The 20,454-nt window shown below is 33.7% G+C and overlaps 2 protein-coding genes across 2 annotated transcripts; both read left to right on the forward strand.

Moving 5' to 3' along the window:
* Positions 1-4,989: 4,989 nt before the first annotated feature.
* On the forward strand, positions 4,990-9,789 carry LOC128166617 (WW domain-binding protein 2-like). Its single transcript, XM_052831900.1, has 7 exons — positions 4,990-5,146; positions 5,889-5,991; positions 6,385-6,523; positions 6,918-7,010; positions 7,276-7,419; positions 7,865-7,966; positions 8,248-9,789. The coding sequence occupies exons 1-7, from the start codon at positions 5,091-5,093 to the stop codon at positions 8,379-8,381; spliced, it is 771 nt and encodes a 256-aa protein (XP_052687860.1). The 5' UTR covers positions 4,990-5,090; the 3' UTR covers positions 8,382-9,789.
* A 675-nt stretch (positions 9,790-10,464) lies between these two features.
* On the forward strand, positions 10,465-17,372 carry LOC128166616 (tyrosine--tRNA ligase, mitochondrial-like). Its single transcript, XM_052831899.1, has 13 exons — positions 10,465-10,586; positions 11,631-11,778; positions 11,863-12,010; positions 12,375-12,553; positions 14,590-14,691; positions 14,919-15,033; positions 15,270-15,348; positions 15,564-15,673; positions 15,788-15,886; positions 16,056-16,122; positions 16,368-16,556; positions 16,699-16,824; positions 17,220-17,372. The coding sequence occupies exons 2-13, from the start codon at positions 11,639-11,641 to the stop codon at positions 17,255-17,257; spliced, it is 1,392 nt and encodes a 463-aa protein (XP_052687859.1). The 5' UTR covers positions 10,465-10,586; positions 11,631-11,638; the 3' UTR covers positions 17,258-17,372.
* The last annotated feature ends 3,082 nt before the right edge of the window (positions 17,373-20,454 follow it).

Below are 20,454 nucleotides of genomic sequence, written 5' to 3' on the forward strand. Positions count from 1 at the left end.
CCATAAGTTATTGTATTTGGTAAACATAAAAAATGTCCATGTATTGTAGCTTTTAAATTGAAGATTTTCCTGTATCTTATTTAGAGCCTCTCCAAGAAAAATATATATACATGTATATATACCCAGGTATATAATGATAATCTCTCTGTTAAGTTCACTGTAATTGTACAATTATCAACCGTTTCAGCCCCCTTAATTTGTCTCTTGGCATACATTACATAAGGCTTCCTATTTTCGTGGTCAGTCTAACGTGTACTTTTATATTCAAGTATATGTTCTCTATGTCGAATTTAGTTTAATTGTACAATTATCAGTCCTCTTTCTTTGTCTCTGCGTATTGCACTTTTATATTGCATATTTACCCAACCAAGTCAATCCAGTTGCGCAGTTTAACTGGCGGTCATTTAAAATTCAAGACTGTGTTTAACAAAACGGATAATGAAAATAGACTAAAGTAATAAATACGTATAGAAATACATTTGATACTGTCACATCTTATTCAGAGTTTCTCCAAGAACGAATTATGCTCAATTATATGTTCTCTATGTCGAATTTAATTTAATTGTACAATTACCAGTCCTCTTTCTTTGTCTCTGGGTATTGCAACCCCCCCCCCCCCCCCCCCCCCCCCCGAATAATAAAAATTCAGGAAGTACATTCTTCAATAGCTTTTTATATTATTTTCAATTTTGAAAAATTTGTACTATGCGAATACTCATCTCCCATGAAAAGATTTACATGTACATACACAGTTTACACTGTTGAACAAACATTTCACTTTAAACTTGTTTGATGAGATTTGATTTTTTATTTGAAAAGATAAAATATACGAGGTAGTTCATTTTATCTATATGCAAGTCGATTTTTAATCTCATTAAATTAAACAAATCTAATTTCGTATTGGAACTTCCGAGCAACTTGAAAAAAGGTGTTTTTTTCTTATTTATATATTTATTTATCTATTTTGTTCTTTATTTTTTATTCATTTATTTATTCTTAATATAAATATAACGATAAACACCGAAACATCAGTAATTTTCATGCCTTTGCTTATGCCTTTTTCTACATTGTGTTTCGGATCATATACTAGTACATGTCTGACCGCCCCAAATACACTAACAAAAGAGCATGATCCCATATTCCAAAACTACGGAAGCGTATTAGTGCCACATATACACTTCACATTTTTTTATTTTCTACACTTTAAAGTGTAAAATTTACACTTTAATCTGTAAAATTCACACTTTAATCTGTAACATTTACACTTAATTCTATAAAATTCACACTATAAAGTGTAAACTTCACACTTTAATCTGTAAAATTCACACTTTAATCTGTAAATTTTATACTTTAATTTGTAAAATTCACACATTAAAGCTGAACACCGCTCGTAAATAGGCACCGTCACACAGATACCTGGTATATAAACCCTTCGATTTCGTTACACCCGATTGCACACCTGAACCTCGTGGCCGACATGTAGTATTCCTTTCGTGGTCTTTAGATTTTATGCATTTTTTTCTTATCTTATGTTCATTTTCTGTTCGTAAATAATGCATTGACCAATTTATTTGATGTTAGTATTCTCCTGGCTTCAAAAAGTGCGTAAAATTTGATAATTTCATCGCGACCGGGTAACACGGCGAGGCAAAATGTACGTCCACACAGGTGGGACCTCTACAGCGAAGTACTTTGAACTGTTTAGAGGTCTGTCCCTTATATAAGGGTTGTAGGGACAGCAGTGATTAAAGAGAAATATGGCGGACAGTGCCTATTTACGAGCGGTGTTCAGCTTTAAAGTGTAAAATTCTCATTTTAATCTGTAAATTTTACATTTTAATCTGTAAATTGTACACTTTAATCTTTAAAATGCACACTTTAAAGTGTAAAATTCACACTTTAATCTGTAAAATTCACACTTTAATGTGTAAAATATACACTTTAATCTGTAAATTTTACACTTTAAAGTGTTAAATTTACACACTATCCTGTAACATTGGCTCATATATACACATACATTGGAGAGTATTTATCATTTCGAATTCCGATGGTTTGATCGAAGCATTATACAGTGACATCATTACACAGTGATATTTAAAAAAAAAAAACGTGGGTTTTTCAAATAGAAATAAGTGGTTTTATGCCTCGGCTTTTTTCCGCACTTTCTTCGATGATTTTGCAATAAAGATAACAAATAAAGTTGAATTACTGATCATTCAAAGAATATTCGTTATGTATCATTCTGTCTAAACCTCGATTTAGCATAAGTACGTTCAGTACTCTGAGTTGTGTACGTACTACAAAAACTTGATTAAATAAAATTGTACTGTATACAAATGAATAAAATTGATGCTTTAAACTAGTAAAAGTCTTGTATACATTTAGCAGGCTTGAAGGCATTGTTACAGATAATTCTACAATTTATGTTGCAGCCACCATATAATTATGTGGTGGCCGGCTGGCCGTCAGATAAATTAATATTAGTGGTGGTCGCTAGTTTTTAATCCATTAGATTTTCACTTTTTTCAGTTTTTGTGAACATTTTAATCTGATTGAAAGAGACAAGGGAAACAGCTTGCATTATAAAAAGCCCTTAGCGTTGAACATTTTTTGGCCATGTGACACTGATACATTTTGTCTAACAGAATTTAATCATAACTGTTTCAGTTTTTGAAAAATCGAAAACTATTTATGAAAACTCATTTCTCGATTGCAATGTTTATTACTAAAGCAAGATCAAAGAAATGCCGGACATTTAATTTAAACAGCCATGTGGTGTTGACATAGTATTTTACAGATTAATGTGTGAATTTTACAGATATATGTGTAAAACTTACAGATTAAAGTGTGAATTTTACAGATTAAAGTGTAAAATTTACAGATTAAAGTGTGAATTTTACACTTTAAAGTGTAAATTTTGCAGATTAAAGTGTTAATTTTACACTTTAAAGTGTGAATTTTACACTTTAAAGTATGAATTTTACAGATTAAAGTGTATAATTTACAGATTAAAGTGTGAATATTACACTTAAAAGTGTGAATTTTACAGATAAAAGTGTAAATTTTACAGATTAAAGTGTGAATTTTACACTTTAAAGTGTAAATTTTACAGATTAAAGTGTGAATTTTACAGATTAAATTGTGAATTTTACACTTTAAAGTGTGAATTTTACAGATTAAAGTGTAAAATTTACAGATTAAAGTGTGAATTTTACAGATAGAAGTGTGAATTTTACAGATTTAAGTGTAAAATTTACAGATTAAAGTGTGAATTTTACACTTTAAAGTGCCACATACACACTTTACATTTTTTTTATTTTCTACACTTTAAAGTGTAAAATTTATAGATTAAAGTGTGAAATTAACAGATTAAAGTGTGAAATTTACAGATTAAAGTGTGAAATTTACACTTTTAAGTTAGAAAATTAAAAAAATGTGAAGTGTTATGTGGCACTAATACGCTTCCGTACAAAACGCAACGTGCCAGGTTATATTTTATGGAAATCAAACGCTATTCATTTGGTCGAAAGAGCTTTAATAATCACAAAATTCTTTACTTTTGATGAATTCCCATAAACCACATAACTACTGTTTAAATGCTATTGTTTAAAATTAATGCTGACATGAATATGTGGTTTTTATTTGGCATCTCTTTGATGACTTCTTAGGTATATAGTACAGTTTGTTTTTTTTAATTTTATTATGCACAAGACATATATGTATTTGGATTAGGATTATTATAAGTTCGTCTTTTATCTCATTTTGGTTGTTATATTGTGTCTATGCATATTGAATATTATTTTGATTTCATACTTTCGGTTTCTTGAAACACTTAATTTATCAAACGTTTTTTTGTTGGCCATAAAACGACCTTACAAGTGTCAACTACATGTATTTACAATTATTAACTCTCTGAGACTCTTCAATGCAAATAAGTGGCCCGACATATAATTATATAGATGAATTTGAAAAAAATCAATTTTGTTTTCATCTATGATATTGTTTTCAATCAAAACAGTTAAGTATCAAGTCTATCATTTACAACAGTTTCAAATTGTTTTCCGGTGATATTTGTAATTGTTATTTCTCTATACATTGTATGTAATTTTGTAGGACTCTTGGATTTTCAGATTCAAACAGTGGTGCTGTGTATCTTCGTGCTATGTTTCCTGGATAAATGTCATTTAAACTGTTTTAAATATGCCAGTATAAAATATTGAGTTAATTAACTTTAGTAAAAAGGGGCTTTCACTTGGCTTTCGTCATTTCGTGTATGATAGGGGCCTATTGTATAATCCTGACATGTTCGGATCCAGAAAATTTGTCCGGGAGGGGTTGAGGAGGGAAATTTATGTTCTCCGGGGGAGGGGGTGTTCGGGGACTATTTTTGATATGATTTCAATATGTATATGATGTAAAATTAAGAAATTAAAATTTGCCGAGGTGTAATCCAGACCGACCCCCCCCCCTCCTCTTGTGACTGGATTTTGAGGAAATCTTAAATGAATAGGTCCTTTTTGTTTTCATTCATTTCTTTGATTTTTTAGTTCTTTGTCGAACTATTTTTATTTAGGCCTGCTGTATTTTTACTTTTATGAAAATTTTGGTGTCAGGGATAATTTAATCTACTAATCAATGATGTTGTGAATGATATGTACAATGTACATCCTTGACCGAAATATCTGACATTTTTCTGTCGTTTTTAACGATTTAGATATTTTACATGTCATGAAAATATTCCGAAATATCTTAACGTTTTTTTAAAAATGATTTTGATATTTTACATGCCTGGAAAATAGTCCGAACTATGTATCTGAGTATGTTCTAATATGTTTCTTTCATTGTGTACAGTAGGTTTCTCCCAAAAAGTTGGTTATGTCGTTTTAAATAAAGGGAACTTTTTGGAAGTGTAGAAGTTGTATTAACTGGGCATTGGTGGCGTACACAGAAAATGCACGATTTCCGTTTATGTCCGGTTATATGATTTTTGTCTACTCATATCCGTTCGGAAAGCATCGGATAACATTACTACGAAAACGTAAACAAGTTGAAAGTACTTGATCGGGAAGAGATATCTGATTTTAAAGAAAATGTCAATTAATACGGCACATGCCCAAGGTGGAGTTCTTATATTTGCCGGAGAACGGTAAGTCTTTTATTTAGTTGTTTTGAACCAGTTTCACTAAAGGATTTTTTCATACAGTGATAGATTATGAAATGTCAAAATCACCTGACATTGTGCTGTCACTGACTTCACTTATTACGCTAATTTCGGTTTTGAAAGAACATTCTAATATTCTCTCTTTGTTGTGTAAAATATATGTTGGAGGATCTTTTATCTTTGACACATGATAACATTTTAATTAATCACTCAAGTAAAATAAATCGATTCCCAAAGGAAAGATTATGAATTCAGAATTTAAGTGCGCCTTTTCATGGGTGTTGAACGATCATGTCAAAAGTCTAATGATATCAAATATGTTGCCTGAAAATTAAAAAAACCAGTGTATAAGTCAAGCTATAAGTTGTAATCTTAATATCGCAGAAAATCCTCCGGCCTGTGTGCATGGTAAAACTATTAAAAGTTTAGAATGGCTAAATGCATCCATTTATTTAATACCACACATATTGTTTGACTATAGAAAACGCATACTTAACCACTAGTGTAAAAGTCCACACTACACTATAATGAAAATGATTTGTCTACATATGTATATCATTAGCCTACATTTGGTTCTGCTCAAGTTTTTAAACCAAACTGAGTAGCACTGTAGACAAACTGATTAATAGCTTTTTAAAGCTTATTGTTGTCTTTTTTCTTTTAGACATGGTGTTTTTAAAACATTTAATTTTTGTAAATTTGCTACATTACCTTGTTTCTTTTGTAGGATTTTGTTGTATTGTGATGATGTGGAATTGGGATTCGATGGAAATAATCAACCAGAGTTTAAAGGTCACAAGAAAGGCCGTCTGTACCTCACCACTCATCGGGTAAGCTTGATTTGTACCCAAATAATTCATCAGTCATCAGAGGAGGAGAAATAATGTCAAAGTAACTTGTTAATATGAAAGTAAAATTGAAAGTATGGGAGACTGAAAAGAGGGGTATGCAAATAACATTCAATGTGTATGATTTTTTAAAAAGAAGATACAGTAAAACGTGCTCATAACGAAGTCCCAGGGACGGGCAATTTTGCTTCGTTTTAAACGTAATTCGTTATATTTGTTAACTTCACAAAAAGTGTAAAACCCATGGGGAATGAAAATCACTTCACTATAAGCATCGATTCATTATAAGGGTGATTGCTATAGGTGTGTTTGACTGTTTTACTTCTACTGTACTGTATGACCTAGATTTGACACCACCTGGCCTTTACTTTCCAGGTGATTTTCAATGCTGCCAGTAGCAAGGAATCCATGCAGTCCTTTAGCATGCCTTTCTTCTGTATGCGGGAAATTGAGCTAGAGCAGCCCATATTTGGGGCCAACTACATCAAAGGAAGAATTAATGCAGAGCAAGGAGGTACAACATTTGTTAAATGTTTCACTTAAACAATTTGAAAGATTGCATCAGCCCATCAAGACCAATATCGTTTATGATGGACCACTCAATTAGCAATTGTAATGATAACATACTTGTATTCCTTGGGAAAATTACATTTAACCAGTCAAAAGATATAGATGACTAAAGTATATACCGATACATGTAATTAACAGAGCTCATAGCTTTCTGGATTTGGTTAAAATTTATTGGAAAGGAATATTATCATTATGTGACATGGATCACCTTAAAAGGTTTCAATTCAAATATTCCTAAGAATAAGAAGATATTGCGTGTTGATTGTTAATGGTTGTCACTTGTTAAGTCGGTAGGATTATCTGCTGTTTACTTCTGATGGTTGGATTATTTGTTTTAGGGAAGTGGCAGGGGTCAGTAAAGATCAAGATGTGGTTCACTGCGGGAGGAGCCATAGAGTTTGGACAGGCCATGTTACGAGCCGGACAGCTTGGTATATATCATGCTTTTAATGAAGAGGAGATCTTTAAATTTCTCTGAAAAAGTTTTCAAAAAATCTTGGTGAAAAATGAATTCTGAATCAGTAGAATTAATCAAGTTGTTTTATATGAATATATCACAGAATTTATATCTAAACATTTACTTTATTTGAATACTACAATAACATTGTATTTTAGCATTAAATCAGGAACTACAATAACATTGTAGTTTAGCATTAAATCAGGAACACTTTAACAGTATCTATTCGGATTTTACAGCCTCGCGGTACATGCAGGCCCAGCAGCCACCAGCTTACACCCCACCCCAGGGGCCGGTCTACCAGGCACCTCCCCCCATGTACACCCCTCAGTACGGCAACTACAACTGGGTCCCATTCAATACATTCCCTAACGCCCCGCCAGGTAGGTAAAATTTAGACTTCATAAAACTTGTAGCCCAAATTTTATTACTGTAAATCCTAATTAAATGCAAGGATTTAATTTAATATCTGCGTAAAATTACGAGAAGCACATCTTGGGAATTTTAAAATCTCACTTTTATTTTTCGGACATATGTAAACTACATAAAACTATGATAAAAATTTGGCATTCGCGATTTTATGTTCTCGCGATTTGATGAAAAATGTTTGAATTGAGGAATTAAGTACTCGTGTAAAATAAGAAATCTACAGTATATGTAAATTATTAATGATTTTGTCAATTTTTCAAGATGTGAATACTTTAAATACCCTATCCTTATAAAAGAGAAAAAAACTCTCTGAGCTATGAAATGTGAAATTACCAACATTAGATTTTAATGAATATTTCGATAAGATATGGGGCCTTTGATTTATATTGTCTTTTATAGCCCAGCAGGTGTACATGACAGAGTCGCCTCCCCCTTATCCTGGCATTGAGCCCACAGCCCCACCCCAGCCAATGAACGGCCACCCCCAGGAGTCAGCAGCAGGTCAGAATTTTTACATTACATTATCTGATTTTGTGAATAAATATGTTTGAAATATGAATTCCACAAATATTAACTTAATAGACTTATGCATAATAAGTAGTAGTGATAATGTAGCTTAACCCCAATTATTCGTTGGAATGATGGGGGGATTTGTTTAAATTAAAATTGTCAGATTAAAAAAAACAGCAGAGGGCTTTATTATTGCAGCTAATGTGAAGTAAATACATGTAGCATAAATGAATTTGAATGTGGTTTTTTTAATTTGGTTGTTTGTTTTGCAGATGCCAAAGCCCGAGAGGCTGCTGGCTCATCCTACTACAATCCCTCAGCGCCCCACAATGTTTACATGCCCCAGCAGCAGCCCTATGGGGCTCCACCCTCCTACTCAGATGTTGTTGACAAGAAAAATCAGTAGAACAAGTCTGACCAGGTGGTGGATTAAGTGATAAACTGAGAGAAGCTGCAGGTTTAAAGATCAAATGGAGACCTACCTTATTTGTGTATTTCTTTGAACTTTTATCAAATGGCAAGCTTTTCTTCTATTTGATTGGACTACATTATTTAAATGTACAAAACTGAATAGATCCCTCTCATTAACAGATTAAGGTAGTTGGAACACATTGAAATCATTTTAGAGTTTTTTGTCCATGTCCTCATTGTATTGTCCTGTTATAGTTGTTAATGCATGTACTGTGCTTTAAAGGTTGATGGTATTATGTCATATAAATTGTATTGAGATTACACATGTCATTGTGTAAATTTTCATGTACTCGTACATTCAACAAATGTAACTTCACAGGCATTTTAAAAACTCTGCCATGAAAATGAGTTTAAGCAGTGACTCCTTTTTGCTAACACTTCAGTATTCACAGAATCTAATCATTCACAAATGGCCGCCGCTCTTTGTATTTGTTTTATTTTTGGTCATGTTACGAAATTACGTGTAATCAATTCATGTGGTCCAACTTTAAGTCATTGTTATTGTAAGCATAAATATGTTCTTTGAATAAATTTACGCTAGATCTGCAGTGTTGATGTGCACCATGTAGATTATTATTATGAGTATTGTAATTAAGTACGAGTTGCATTAATAACTGTGTAAAGCATCATTCAGCATCATTGTCATCATTCTTGTCTATTAATTGTGTCTGCAGTGAGACAATATTCCTTGCAATTTTCAGTCAGGGTTTTGACCAAATCTCTATGTACTTGTCTTTCCATGATCTTCTCATCTTCACTAGCCAAGGGTTCACTGTCCACTTTGTTCCATTATAACTGTTGTAAAGGAGCGAAGTGGATCATCACCCTTGGCTAGCGAAGATGTGATCTACACATGTACTGTGTAAAATCATCTGAAGTCAACATATAGAACATCTGTTTTCTTTGCAGTTCAACAATAAGTATTAAGTCACTTTTACCACATTTATCTTTTAATGGTTTATTACTATGTAAGTACCAGTATTGTACCTGTCCTTATATATTCTTGGTTAATTTTTATACTTACCTAACTTTGAACTTAGTATTTAAAGATATAACTTTGTGTTGCTTATAAATTAATTGCACACAAAACTCAAAATCCAATAAACGGGGAATTTTTGAAGGAATGAATATATTAGTTATACTGCAATATGTTTTCACATTAATATGTATCTAGTTGCAAATACATGTACATGCAGACATTTAAACTCAGTTGGAATTGTTAATGATTGTTTTTGTAATGTTATTTATATGTAGATTTGACTTCATGAACTGAGTTAAATGCATGCAATGAAAACATTAACATTATATTTGTCAGCTTGTTGTTATTAAAGTTTCATGGTGAATTTTGTTCTCTTTATTTTTCCACTTGCTCCCAAATTGGTGGGAGGGTTAATAACTAATTAAGACTTTTATTTGTGACAGCATTATTCATATATTTTTGAGGCATTTTGATAAAAAAAATTAAATTTTGAAAATGATCAATCAAATTATGTTCAGATATCAAAATAATGCATTTTCTGATACATGTATTAAAAACAGAACATTGAATACCTGAAAATTAATCCCTTTCTTGGTATCAAAAAGTAGATATTTTGTGATAAAAAATTAATTAATTTTATAATTAATTTGATATTGAAATTTACTTAGGTAGGATGTACATAGTAGTTCAAATGCTGAGCGGGGGCATTATAGACGGAATCCAACTACTCAGTGACAGTATATCTGGAAAGTTTTGCCTCTAGAACATGTTGGCCCGACAGTAGTTAAACTCCTTTTTTTTCCCACATTTTAAAGATATTTCTGATATCAAAAGAAAAGAGAATTTTTGAGTAAATAATACAAATTCGTTTTCTATTAAATATAATTATCTGATATAATTTTTTTTTCATATAAGAAAATATTGGTATATAAGCAATACTACAAGTGTTGGTTTTTTTTTTTTTTTGTGAATGAGCATCACTGGTCGATGTAACGTATTTGTCGGAGATAGTTTTTAAAATAAAAAATCAGATTCTCCAAAATTATCCGCTTCGATTTCAATAGTCAACATGGCCGCGTTCATGGGTTAGACATGTCAGAGTATGTCAGAGTGTGTCACCACGAATGTCGATGCATTGGCCACAAATGAAGTAACTGAAAGGTATTTGAACATCAAATAAAGATACACAAAACAATTCAAGCGGACTTATGATTAAGAAGTACACTGACTAATGTGCACCATTAGTTAGATAGGTATTGTCAATGAGTCCGAATTTCCTCAGAGGATTTCCTAGGCTTAAATCTTTCACTCTTAGCGATAACAACAAACAATAGATAAGATAATCATGATTAATTTAGTGTCAACTTTAAATGCATGTGTTGGTTTTATTGAGGTTTTCAGTTTCATTTTCACTCATTAGATCCGTATGGTTTCATACAACACACATCTAGCACTCAAAATATCTGATCTTTTATAGTCTGTCCCAAGTTATTGCTTCCATCGCTTTTTGATGATTTTTAATAAAATTTCACATACCTGTGAATGAAATACAGTTGAAATCGTTAAAAGGGAATTTATCCAAGATATCTTCACTGAACAATTATCCCTTTCCACTCAGAAAAATTCACAGGAACGAAAACAGATTCCTTACGGAGATTTATAATGTGGAATGTTTACATCTTTTCTCCATTCGGAATACACTCGGAATACATCGCCCAATTTTTTAACGTTATCATCCGGGCTTATTAATGGCTGTTGCAATGCAAAATCTCCGTAGACTTTCAATTTCGGGATGTGTATTGAAACCTGAAGCGGTAGAGGGGGCGTTTCAAAACAGATAATCTGGACATTTTTTATATTAGTGGATGAACGTAGTTTGAGCACAAAGCTATTTACTATTATTGAAATATCATGCAAAAAGTGGTGGAAGCAAAAACTCGGGACAGAGTATAGGTATATCTTTTGAAAATGATTTCACAATTCCGAGCATCTTGTCTGCTTAAAAGTCCTTTTTGAAGAATTTTGCTACATATTGAAAACATAATGCATTTCGTTTATTTGTTTATTAATGTTTAATTGAGAGCACTACGGACATGCCTAAAACTTTATGATCTGCTGATATGATATTATTGACTAAAATTCACACCAAATGTATTTAAAGCCTGAATTATTTTAATTGATTTTTGATTTTATTTCACCTTGAAGAGCAAGCAATGACCTCTCTAAAGTTAAGTCTTCGTCTGTGTCAGAGGGCCGTGGTGTCATTACGTCGATCCTACTGCAGTGTGTCGCCACGGAATGTTCTCAAACTCCAAGAGAGGGGCGTCATCCAGTCTGTATTCCCTACCACCCTGTAAGTGTAAAAAGAAGACCATAAATTATCTTTATGTACATTATTTTTGCAAAATATATTGTACCTTTCTCTTTTATTTAACAGTACTCATGAAGTGGAGAAACAGCTGGGTCAGCCTCTGACGGTGTACTGTGGATTTGACCCTACAGCAGACAGCTTACACATCGGGAACCTCCTGGCCATCATAGCCATGCTGCACTGTCAGAGGGCCGGCCACAGCCCCATCTGTGTGGTGGGTGCTCATTTTGTGCATGACATACTTATAATCTGTTGTTTCTATCAGTTATTAAAAACTATATTATTGATCAAATTGAGACACCAATTTATGTTTAACTTTTGGTTGCATGATCAGATGAATTGCAGATTACTAGTATGTATTTACAGATTCCATTAAATTTGATCCAGAAGCTTTATATAAAAATATAAGAATATAAATACAGATTGATATAAAATCTACAATAATACATGATTTCATTCTGTATAAGGGGATTAGGTTTTCAAAAGGTCAGGCAATCAGCAACCCTAATAAGCATTCTCCTAAAATGGGGAAGGAATAATCCTCAACAGATTTGTGATGCCAGAGCTTTGTGTTTCAGGTTGGGGGAGCAACTGCCAAAATTGGAGATCCATCAGGAAAAACAAAAGATAGAGAACCTATGAAGCAGGAAACCATTGACAGAAACATTGCCAGCATCACAGAGAGTCTGGAGCGAATCTTTGCCAACCATCAGAAGTACTTCTGGAGAGACCAGGACAAAGAGCTCCCTGGAGTCAGGTACTGCCAGCTTCAGGGGATCCTAAACAGCTGCTTGACCTTATGTTGTTAGATGGAAGTTGTTTTTTTATGGCTTACGGCCATCTAGTTGCCGGATAATCTTTACGGCAAAGAGTTCAGTTATCTGAACATGCGCGACAAAAAATAGTTCTATTCGAATGTGTTTGTTGTTCATAATAAATATCTTTAAGCAAGATTATGTTTTCCATATGTTATTATCACTTATGTTATTGTTACCAATATGAATTGACTTTATTTAAATAAACTCGAAATCTAACGCGAATGAATATTAACTGCAGTGTTTTCCCTAGGCCGTTTTTGCTATATATATAGCCCCCCGCCATGCATCACACAGTGCCGCCATGCTTTCCGCTATGCATACTTACATGTATTATAAGCAAACAATCTTTTCCCAATTATTTAAGATCCTAACAGTGATAAGTAAATGTAAAGTTGTCGTTATTTTGTTCAATCTTCATAAAAACGTTTGCACCCGCAGAGAGCGTCGCTAACCTTGATCGACATCGATCTCAGCAAGGGGGAAAGTGTTTAATGGTTAAAGAACTGAAGTTATGATTGAGATATATTGAAACTGGGATTATAAATCGGTAATAAATGCATAAATAGAGGGGCAATTACTACTTGTTTTAATATAATGTGCCTTCTTCGACACCTCCGCCATTATCGAATGTTGGGGATTTTCCAAGATCTAAAAATAGCACAATGTTCCCTCGATGGAGTTACCTTGGTTGTGCTATGATTGAACTGTTTATTTGTCGTAAAAATATTGGAAACTTGAGACCAAATGTACTCACATAAGAAAACAATATACAGTGAAGCTTGATTGCAAGTCATATACGGAAGCGATGTCACATTACTATAACATAGAGACATATCGTATAGTATGCCTCTGAAAATGACTGTGTACACATGTCATGTGAAGAGAGACTGACTGCAAAGTTATAGTGCAGTAATTAATTTTAATTAAATTTGATGTCAAAACAAGTTTGCTGTAATTGCATAGTTCTGCCTTTTTTTTTTGCCCTCCCTCCCCCTCCAAAGAGTTTATCTCTGTACAAAGGGGAAAAAATAAAATAGAAGGTGTAAATAATAGAACTGCCTTGTGAATCTATATTTCTTATAAAAGCTTGTGAAGGTCAGCCTCTTAAAAAAGTAGAAAAAACCCAGAAAAATATGAATAAATATACATTTATAAAATATAAATAAAATGGAATAATACTTGTTGGTGTAGATTTCATGAGAATTCATTAATTATAGTACATAACATGCAGTACATTTCATCATTTGGTTATATTATTTTTACGCGCAATGATTTCGCGCTGGCTGTGGCGCTGTTACGTCGCACCGTGCACCAACTCTCGCGCAAGTTCATAGTGCACAGGAATACAAGGTATACTGATATTTGAGAGCATGTTGGTTTTAAGTGTTTTTGTGTCCTATATAGTTGAATGAATTTACAGTTAATGTACTTCAGTCTTTGGATAAAAGAAAGAAACCAATTGTCTCATATTGTAGTTTGAGTCTGACATCATCATTATTATTTTATGCAGTCTATGATTTTCCTAAAAGCAATGGTGGTTTCAACCAATTGATAAAAGAGGCATCTAGATTTCATTCCTGTCTCTTTCGGTCACTAAGGTTCGACCAATCAACAAATGGGGCATGTTGATATGGGTCCTGTTAGTTTCTATAGATCTATGAATTACATGTAGCTAGTTACTTTCTATAGAACTATAAATAAACTAAAGTTTCCGTAAGAAATAGAGGGAATCATACTCGATCCATGTAAATAAAGTCATATCAAACCCGTAAGCCATTATGGCCCTTCAGGCCTTTGATTTTATGGTTTATTTTGGGATCATTGTTTGGAGTATCTATTTGGAATGTATGTTTGGGATCATTGTACTAGTATGAAATATCCATTTGGGAATGTTTGTAATCACTGGTTTTTAAAATTGCTCGAATGCAAAAGAGATGCAGGATTTTTCATCATGTTTATTTTCTTTCAATTCCAGGATTTTGAACAACAATGACTGGTATAGCCAGCAAACAGTGGTTGATTTCCTGTCTACACTGGGCAGAAAATTCAGAGTCGGTAGCATGATGCATAGAGAGAGGTAAGCCAAATCACAGAAAACACATCAACTGTACCAAAACTTAACCCCCACTGGCGGAATGGCCACTTTTTTTTCTATTTGGACAAATATTGACTATATGGCATGTTCTTACTGTAGATGAAATCACTTTAAATAAAACCAATGAACAGACTTTTTATTTGCACTAAATTTGAAGTCAAAACCCATGTATAGTGTTTTTTTGGTTTATCATTCTGTGCTTGTTTCAGTGTAAGAACACGGTTGGAGTCAGAGGAAGGGCTGAGTCTGACAGAATTTACCTATCAGGTGTTCCAGGCTTGTGACTGGCTTCACCTGTACGAAAAGTACAACTGTACTGTACAGGTATGTTAAACACTTTGGGTTTGAAGTACACATCAGTTAAAAATAGTACACATCAGTTAAAAATAGAGAACAATCTATCGGTACCGGGTATATTCATTCCGCATTGTATTTCCTTTCAGAGATAAAAAGACATTCTTTTTCTGTACATGCTGCACTGTATTTAAAACAGATTGAATTTAAGAACATCTACGTAAACAAAATTGTTATGGTAATTGATTGTATGACCTCTGTTGAAGGTTGGAGGTAGTGATCAGCTGGGAAACATTATATCTGGATATGAGTTCCTGACCAAAATCCACAAAAAACTGTTCTTTGGTAGGTACACTGGATACGATGGCTAATCCTTTAAAAGTTTTGATTTAGAAACATTTCAATTTTCTGATAGTGTACATGTTTTATTTGTGTATCATATTTGTTTACTTCAGTAACAGGATAATTTAGCTTCTTTGAACTTGTCACATAAAAAGTATTGTTATAAAGTTGAAGGTGCAACAATGAGCATTAAGACAAAAGAATATCTGTGATTTCAGGTTTGATGGTGCCACTGCTGACCACCTCTAGTGGAGAGAAACTTGGGAAAAGTGTTAACAACTCCATGTGGTTAAATCCCGACAAGACCACTCCATTCAAACTCTACCAGGTATAGAGGGCAGTTAATATACAAAGCTCATGTAGGAAAGATGTCTTGTATAAAAAAAAAACACTCTAGTAGATGTACTACAAACTCCGGTTATTGGTATGTGTTTGTTTTCAGTATTTCATCAACTTGCCTGATTCTGAAGTTGAGACATACCTCAAGTTGTTCACATTTATGACAAAGAGAGAGATTCAGGACTGTCTAGCCAACATGAGAGTGAGTAACTTTTTTAGCATAACTGTAATGGTAACAGTTAAACAGGCCTTTGTTGTAGTCAGAAGACTACCGTTTTTTCATGTACATTTACTTACATGTACATTCATGCACAAGTTTTCACCATGGTAAAATGTATTACCGGTAAATAACCTATGTTTCTTTGTTACAGGAGAGACCTGAACAAAGAAGGTCTCAAAAGAAAATAGCAGAAGCAATAGTTAAATTGGTCCATGGAGGTAAAGTAATTGTTGATTTCTCTTTTATCTAACATCTGATATTTGTTAATATTGAACACCCAAAACATGCATTTTTTATGAATGAATGATTTATTAATATACAAGGTATTTAAATTCCATCATAATGTGTCCGAAGCCAACATTGCCGCTGTTCATACCAACATAAATCATATTTTCCATCATCTCTCCTTGAAATCTGATTTTTTCCCATGAAATTTCTAACAACAAACTGTTTGTTTGAGTAGAGGCAGGTCTGGAGCAGGCAGTCAGGTGGACCGAGGTTTTGTTCCAGAACAAGGCAGAGAGCCTGGCCCTGCTCAGTGACCTAGAGGTCAAGGTCCTTTTCAAGAATGCTCCCTTCATCACCCTTCCTCTTGTCCCTGGTCTGAAGCTGGGCAGCTTGTGTTGTAAAATTAAAATGTTCAAGAAGGAGGGTATGTGCTCTCTCTCTCTCTCTCTCTCTCTCTCTCTCTCTCTCTCTCTCTCTCTCTCTCTCTCTCTCTCTAAATTATTATTCAAGTAAAATTTCATCATTGCTGATGAGGTTGCTTATGCATCATGAATGTTTCCTTTAAGGTGAGGCAATAAACAAAATCCGGTTTGGACAGGTGAGGGTGAATTTCCAGATGGAGACGAACCCAGAGCTGGTTCTGAGAGATACGGATCACATTCTGCCAAGTGATATAACCCTCTTTACACTAGGTACTCTCATCACTTTTGTATATTTGATACTTTGTTGTTGTTTTATGTCCCTTCCAGGTTATTTCACACAATTGAAATCATAATTGCGTCTGGCATTAGGCGATTATTGGCCAACTAACATGAAGGATTTGAAGCTGAGATAAACGGAAAGAAATTCCAGATTTACTCATGCTTGTTCCTGTAAAAATCATTAACATTACCAATCAATCAATGAATATAGCAATCCTCTTAATGTATGAGTATCATAGTGTTGCATCAAATGAATCATTTGAGTTTTGTATTTTTTAAACAGTTAAACTGTATTAAATTTTAGTTATGCTAAAATTGTGTCATTTTCTAAAGTAGATTTTTTTTTTCATTATAACAACTCAAAAATTAAATTGTCTTTCTTGCAGGAAAAAAGAATCATTTTGTTGTCAAATGGGTGTCCTAGCAGTGGGCAGCGACAAAGACTGGATGTTTTAGTTATAACTGTGATATACAAGTACATGTGTGTATGAGGAGTGTATTTGTGTTCATATTGTGGAGAATAAAAGCAATTATTCACATATCTGTCTTTCTCATTCATTCTTTGGGAGAGAGATGGACAGACCAGCTTATGGAAAACGGAAATAGTGATGTATAGAGTGATGATATGGTTGTTGTTGATATGATTTTGTGGAGGAGATCTTGTAGAAGATTGGCTGGTTCACTATGAAGGACTGCTGAACTGGAAAGTCAGCAACCATCAGTTTCTTTGTCATAAAAGTATAGTTGAGAAAAGAAATTTGCTTGAAAAAAGTCTTAGTCTAAAATCTTGAGAAAACTGATCAAATCCAAAACTGAGAACTTATTGTTCTCTCGTCCTGAGCCTATTATAAGACAGCACAATTCTGGAACTAGAGTTATAGGCATTGTGTGTTCCTTGTCTTGGAGAACAAATCCCACCAACTTATTGTGATACAAGTACAAGCAGCTATTACATTGATAATTCAAATTGTAAATGGGAAGCTCAAACCAGCCACTTTTTAGGTCACCTGAGTCACTCAGGTGACCTATTGCAATTGGTCTTCGTCCGTCGTCGTGCGTTGTGCGTCGTGCGTCGTGCGCCGTGCGTCGTGCGTTAACAATTTTACATTTTTAACTTCTTCTTGGAAACTACCAGGCCAATCGTTACCATTTTTGGTGTGAAGCATCTCTATGGTAAGAAGAATCTAAATTGTGAAATTTATGGCTCTACCACCCCTGGGGTGCCACGGGCGGGGCCAAATATGCAAAAAAAGCCAAATTTTCAAAAATCTTCTTCTCTACTTCCACACATGTGAGGAAAAAACTGAATGCATGATAATGATGTCCATGAGGCCCTCTACCAAAATTGTGAAATTTATGGCCCCTGGGTCAGGGGTTCTGGCTCTAGGGTGGGGCCAATATGGCCATATAGTAAAAATGTATTATAATCTTAGAAAATCTTCTTCTCTACTCCCATATGTATTTGTTTAAAACTAAATGCATGGTTATGATGTCCATGAAGCCCTCTACCTTAATTGTGAAATTCATGACCCCTGGGTCAGGGGTTCAGGCTCTAGGGTGGGGCCAATATGGCCAAATAGTAAAAATGTATTAAATCTTAGAAAATCTTCTTCTCTACTATCATATATATTTGTTAAAAACTAAATGCATGATAATGATGTCCATGAAGCCCTCAACCTAAATTGTGAAATTCATGACCCCTTTGTTAGGTGTTCATGCTCTAGGGTGGGGCCAATATGGCCATATAGTAAAAATGTATTAAATCTTAGAAAATTTTCTTCTCTACTCTCATATATATTTGTTAAATACTAAATGCATGATTATGATGTCCATGAAGCCCTCTACCTAAATTGTGAAATTCATGACCCCTGGGTCAGGGGTTCAGGCTCTAGGGTGGGGCCATTATGGCCAAATAGTAAAAATATATTAAATCTTAGAAAATCTTCTTCTCTACTCCCATATATATTTGTTAAAAACTAAATGCATGTTTATGATGTCCATGAAGCCCTCTACCTTAATTGTGAAATTCACGACCCCTCGGTCAGGGGTTCAGGCTCTAGGGTGGGGCCGATATGGCCAAATAGTAAAAATGTATTAAATCTTAGAAAATCTTCTTCTCTACTCTTATATATATTTGTTAAAAACTAAATGCATGATTATGATGTCCATGAGGCTCTCTACTAAAATTGTGAAATTCATGACACCTTTGTTAGGTGTTCATGCTCTAGGGTGGGGCCAATATGGCCAAATAGTAAAAATGTATTAAATCTAAGAAAATCTTCTTCTCTACTCCCACACATGTGGGCAAAAAACTGAATACATGGTTATGATATCCACAATCTCCTTTACCTAAATTGTGAAATTCATGGCCCCTGGGTCAGGGGTTCAGGACATGGGTGGGGGGGGCAATATGGCAATAAAGTGTAAATGCATATAATGTTTAAAAATCTTCTTCTCTATTCTCACACATTATGTTTACCAGGAAGTCCTCTACTGAAATTTTAATTTTCATGTCCCCTGGGGTATGGGTTTTGACTCTAGGGCAGGGCCAAAATGGATGTATAGATGTTAATGCATATAACGTTAAAAAATTATCTTCTTTACTCCCACATACCTGAAAGGAAAACTAAATTCATTATTTTGTAGACCAGATCTTTTAGTTTTTCACCAAAATTATAGGTTTCACAGTTCTTTTTGAATTAAATGTGGTTGTCATTACAAATTTATAATTTTTCTACTCCAGTATGAAACCTAATTAATTAGATGCATATATGAGACTCCATGACAAGTTTGTGTATTGGATATATGCTACTCAGGTGACCGTTAAGGCCAATTGGCCTCTTGTTGATACATGCATGTATTTGCTTGACTTAAAAAAGTAAAGAGTTCATGTTTTAAAAAAAGTGACTGCATGGGAGTTCATGGTTGCATGGTTGGTTGATTGGGGTTTGGTAGTACAGGTATTTTGTAGCTTGTGAATCGCACTCAAAATGCAAAAAAGAAATGTATAGGTTGACTTCATTCTATTGCAGCATCTGCCCAATTTATGTTGTGATGTATCCATTTAGAAGGATATATAGAATTTTCAGAAAAAACACCAGAGTTTCCATTTGGTCATCTTTATACTTTGCTTTTATTTTTTTTAAAAAGTAAGGATAGCTATGCTAGAGACATTTATTTTCTCTTTCTTTGATATGGGCCCCAACTGGTATGCCCATCAGCCAAATTACTCACCTGATACTAGTAATCTACATACTTCAAACAAAATATCTAAGCCCTCTACCAACACATGTAAGGTTACAGGTAGAATTGAAAAATGTTAATGTTTTTTCTTGATAATTTGAACATTTTTTCTCAAAGTAAAGGAAACATATGCCAGAGAAATTTTAATATTTTCTCTTTCTTTGATTTGGGGCAGATTTTTAGGTTCTAGCATTGCTTGTTATCAGGTTATTGTGGTTTCTGAGAAAAAAAATCTTTTTAATCAGCCCACAATATTTTCTTCTTTTTTTTTCTTTTTTTTTTCTTTTAATTTTCTTTCCATGGCCTGTTTAGCTGGTCTTTCTTTTAAACAAGTTTGAAAGCCGTTTATCCAAGATGTTTGTGACCAAGTTTTTATTG

The sequence above is a fragment of the Crassostrea angulata genome, chromosome 10 (genome assembly GCF_025612915.1).
Source record: "Crassostrea angulata isolate pt1a10 chromosome 10, ASM2561291v2, whole genome shotgun sequence".
Lineage (NCBI taxonomy): Eukaryota > Metazoa > Mollusca > Bivalvia > Ostreida > Ostreidae > Magallana > Magallana angulata.

Bases quoted from the DNA above. Each gene is read 5' to 3' on its own strand.
- LOC128166616 (XM_052831899.1), top strand. From the start codon at position 11,639: ATGACCTCTCTAAAGTTAAGTCTTCGTCTGTGTCAGAGGGCCGTGGTG. The intron at 11,779-11,862 runs GTAAGTGTAAAA...TTTATTTAACAG, and splicing joins TCTGTATTCCCTACCACCCT to TACTCATGAAGTGGAGAAAC. The intron at 16,123-16,367 runs GTAAAGTAATTG...TTGTTTGAGTAG, and splicing joins AGTTAAATTGGTCCATGGAG to AGGCAGGTCTGGAGCAGGCA.
- LOC128166617 (XM_052831900.1), top strand. From the start codon at position 5,091: ATGTCAATTAATACGGCACATGCCCAAGGTGGAGTTCTTATATTTGCC. The intron at 5,992-6,384 runs GTAAGCTTGATT...TTTACTTTCCAG, and splicing joins TGTACCTCACCACTCATCGG to GTGATTTTCAATGCTGCCAG. The intron at 6,524-6,917 runs GTACAACATTTG...TATTTGTTTTAG, and splicing joins AATTAATGCAGAGCAAGGAG to GGAAGTGGCAGGGGTCAGTA.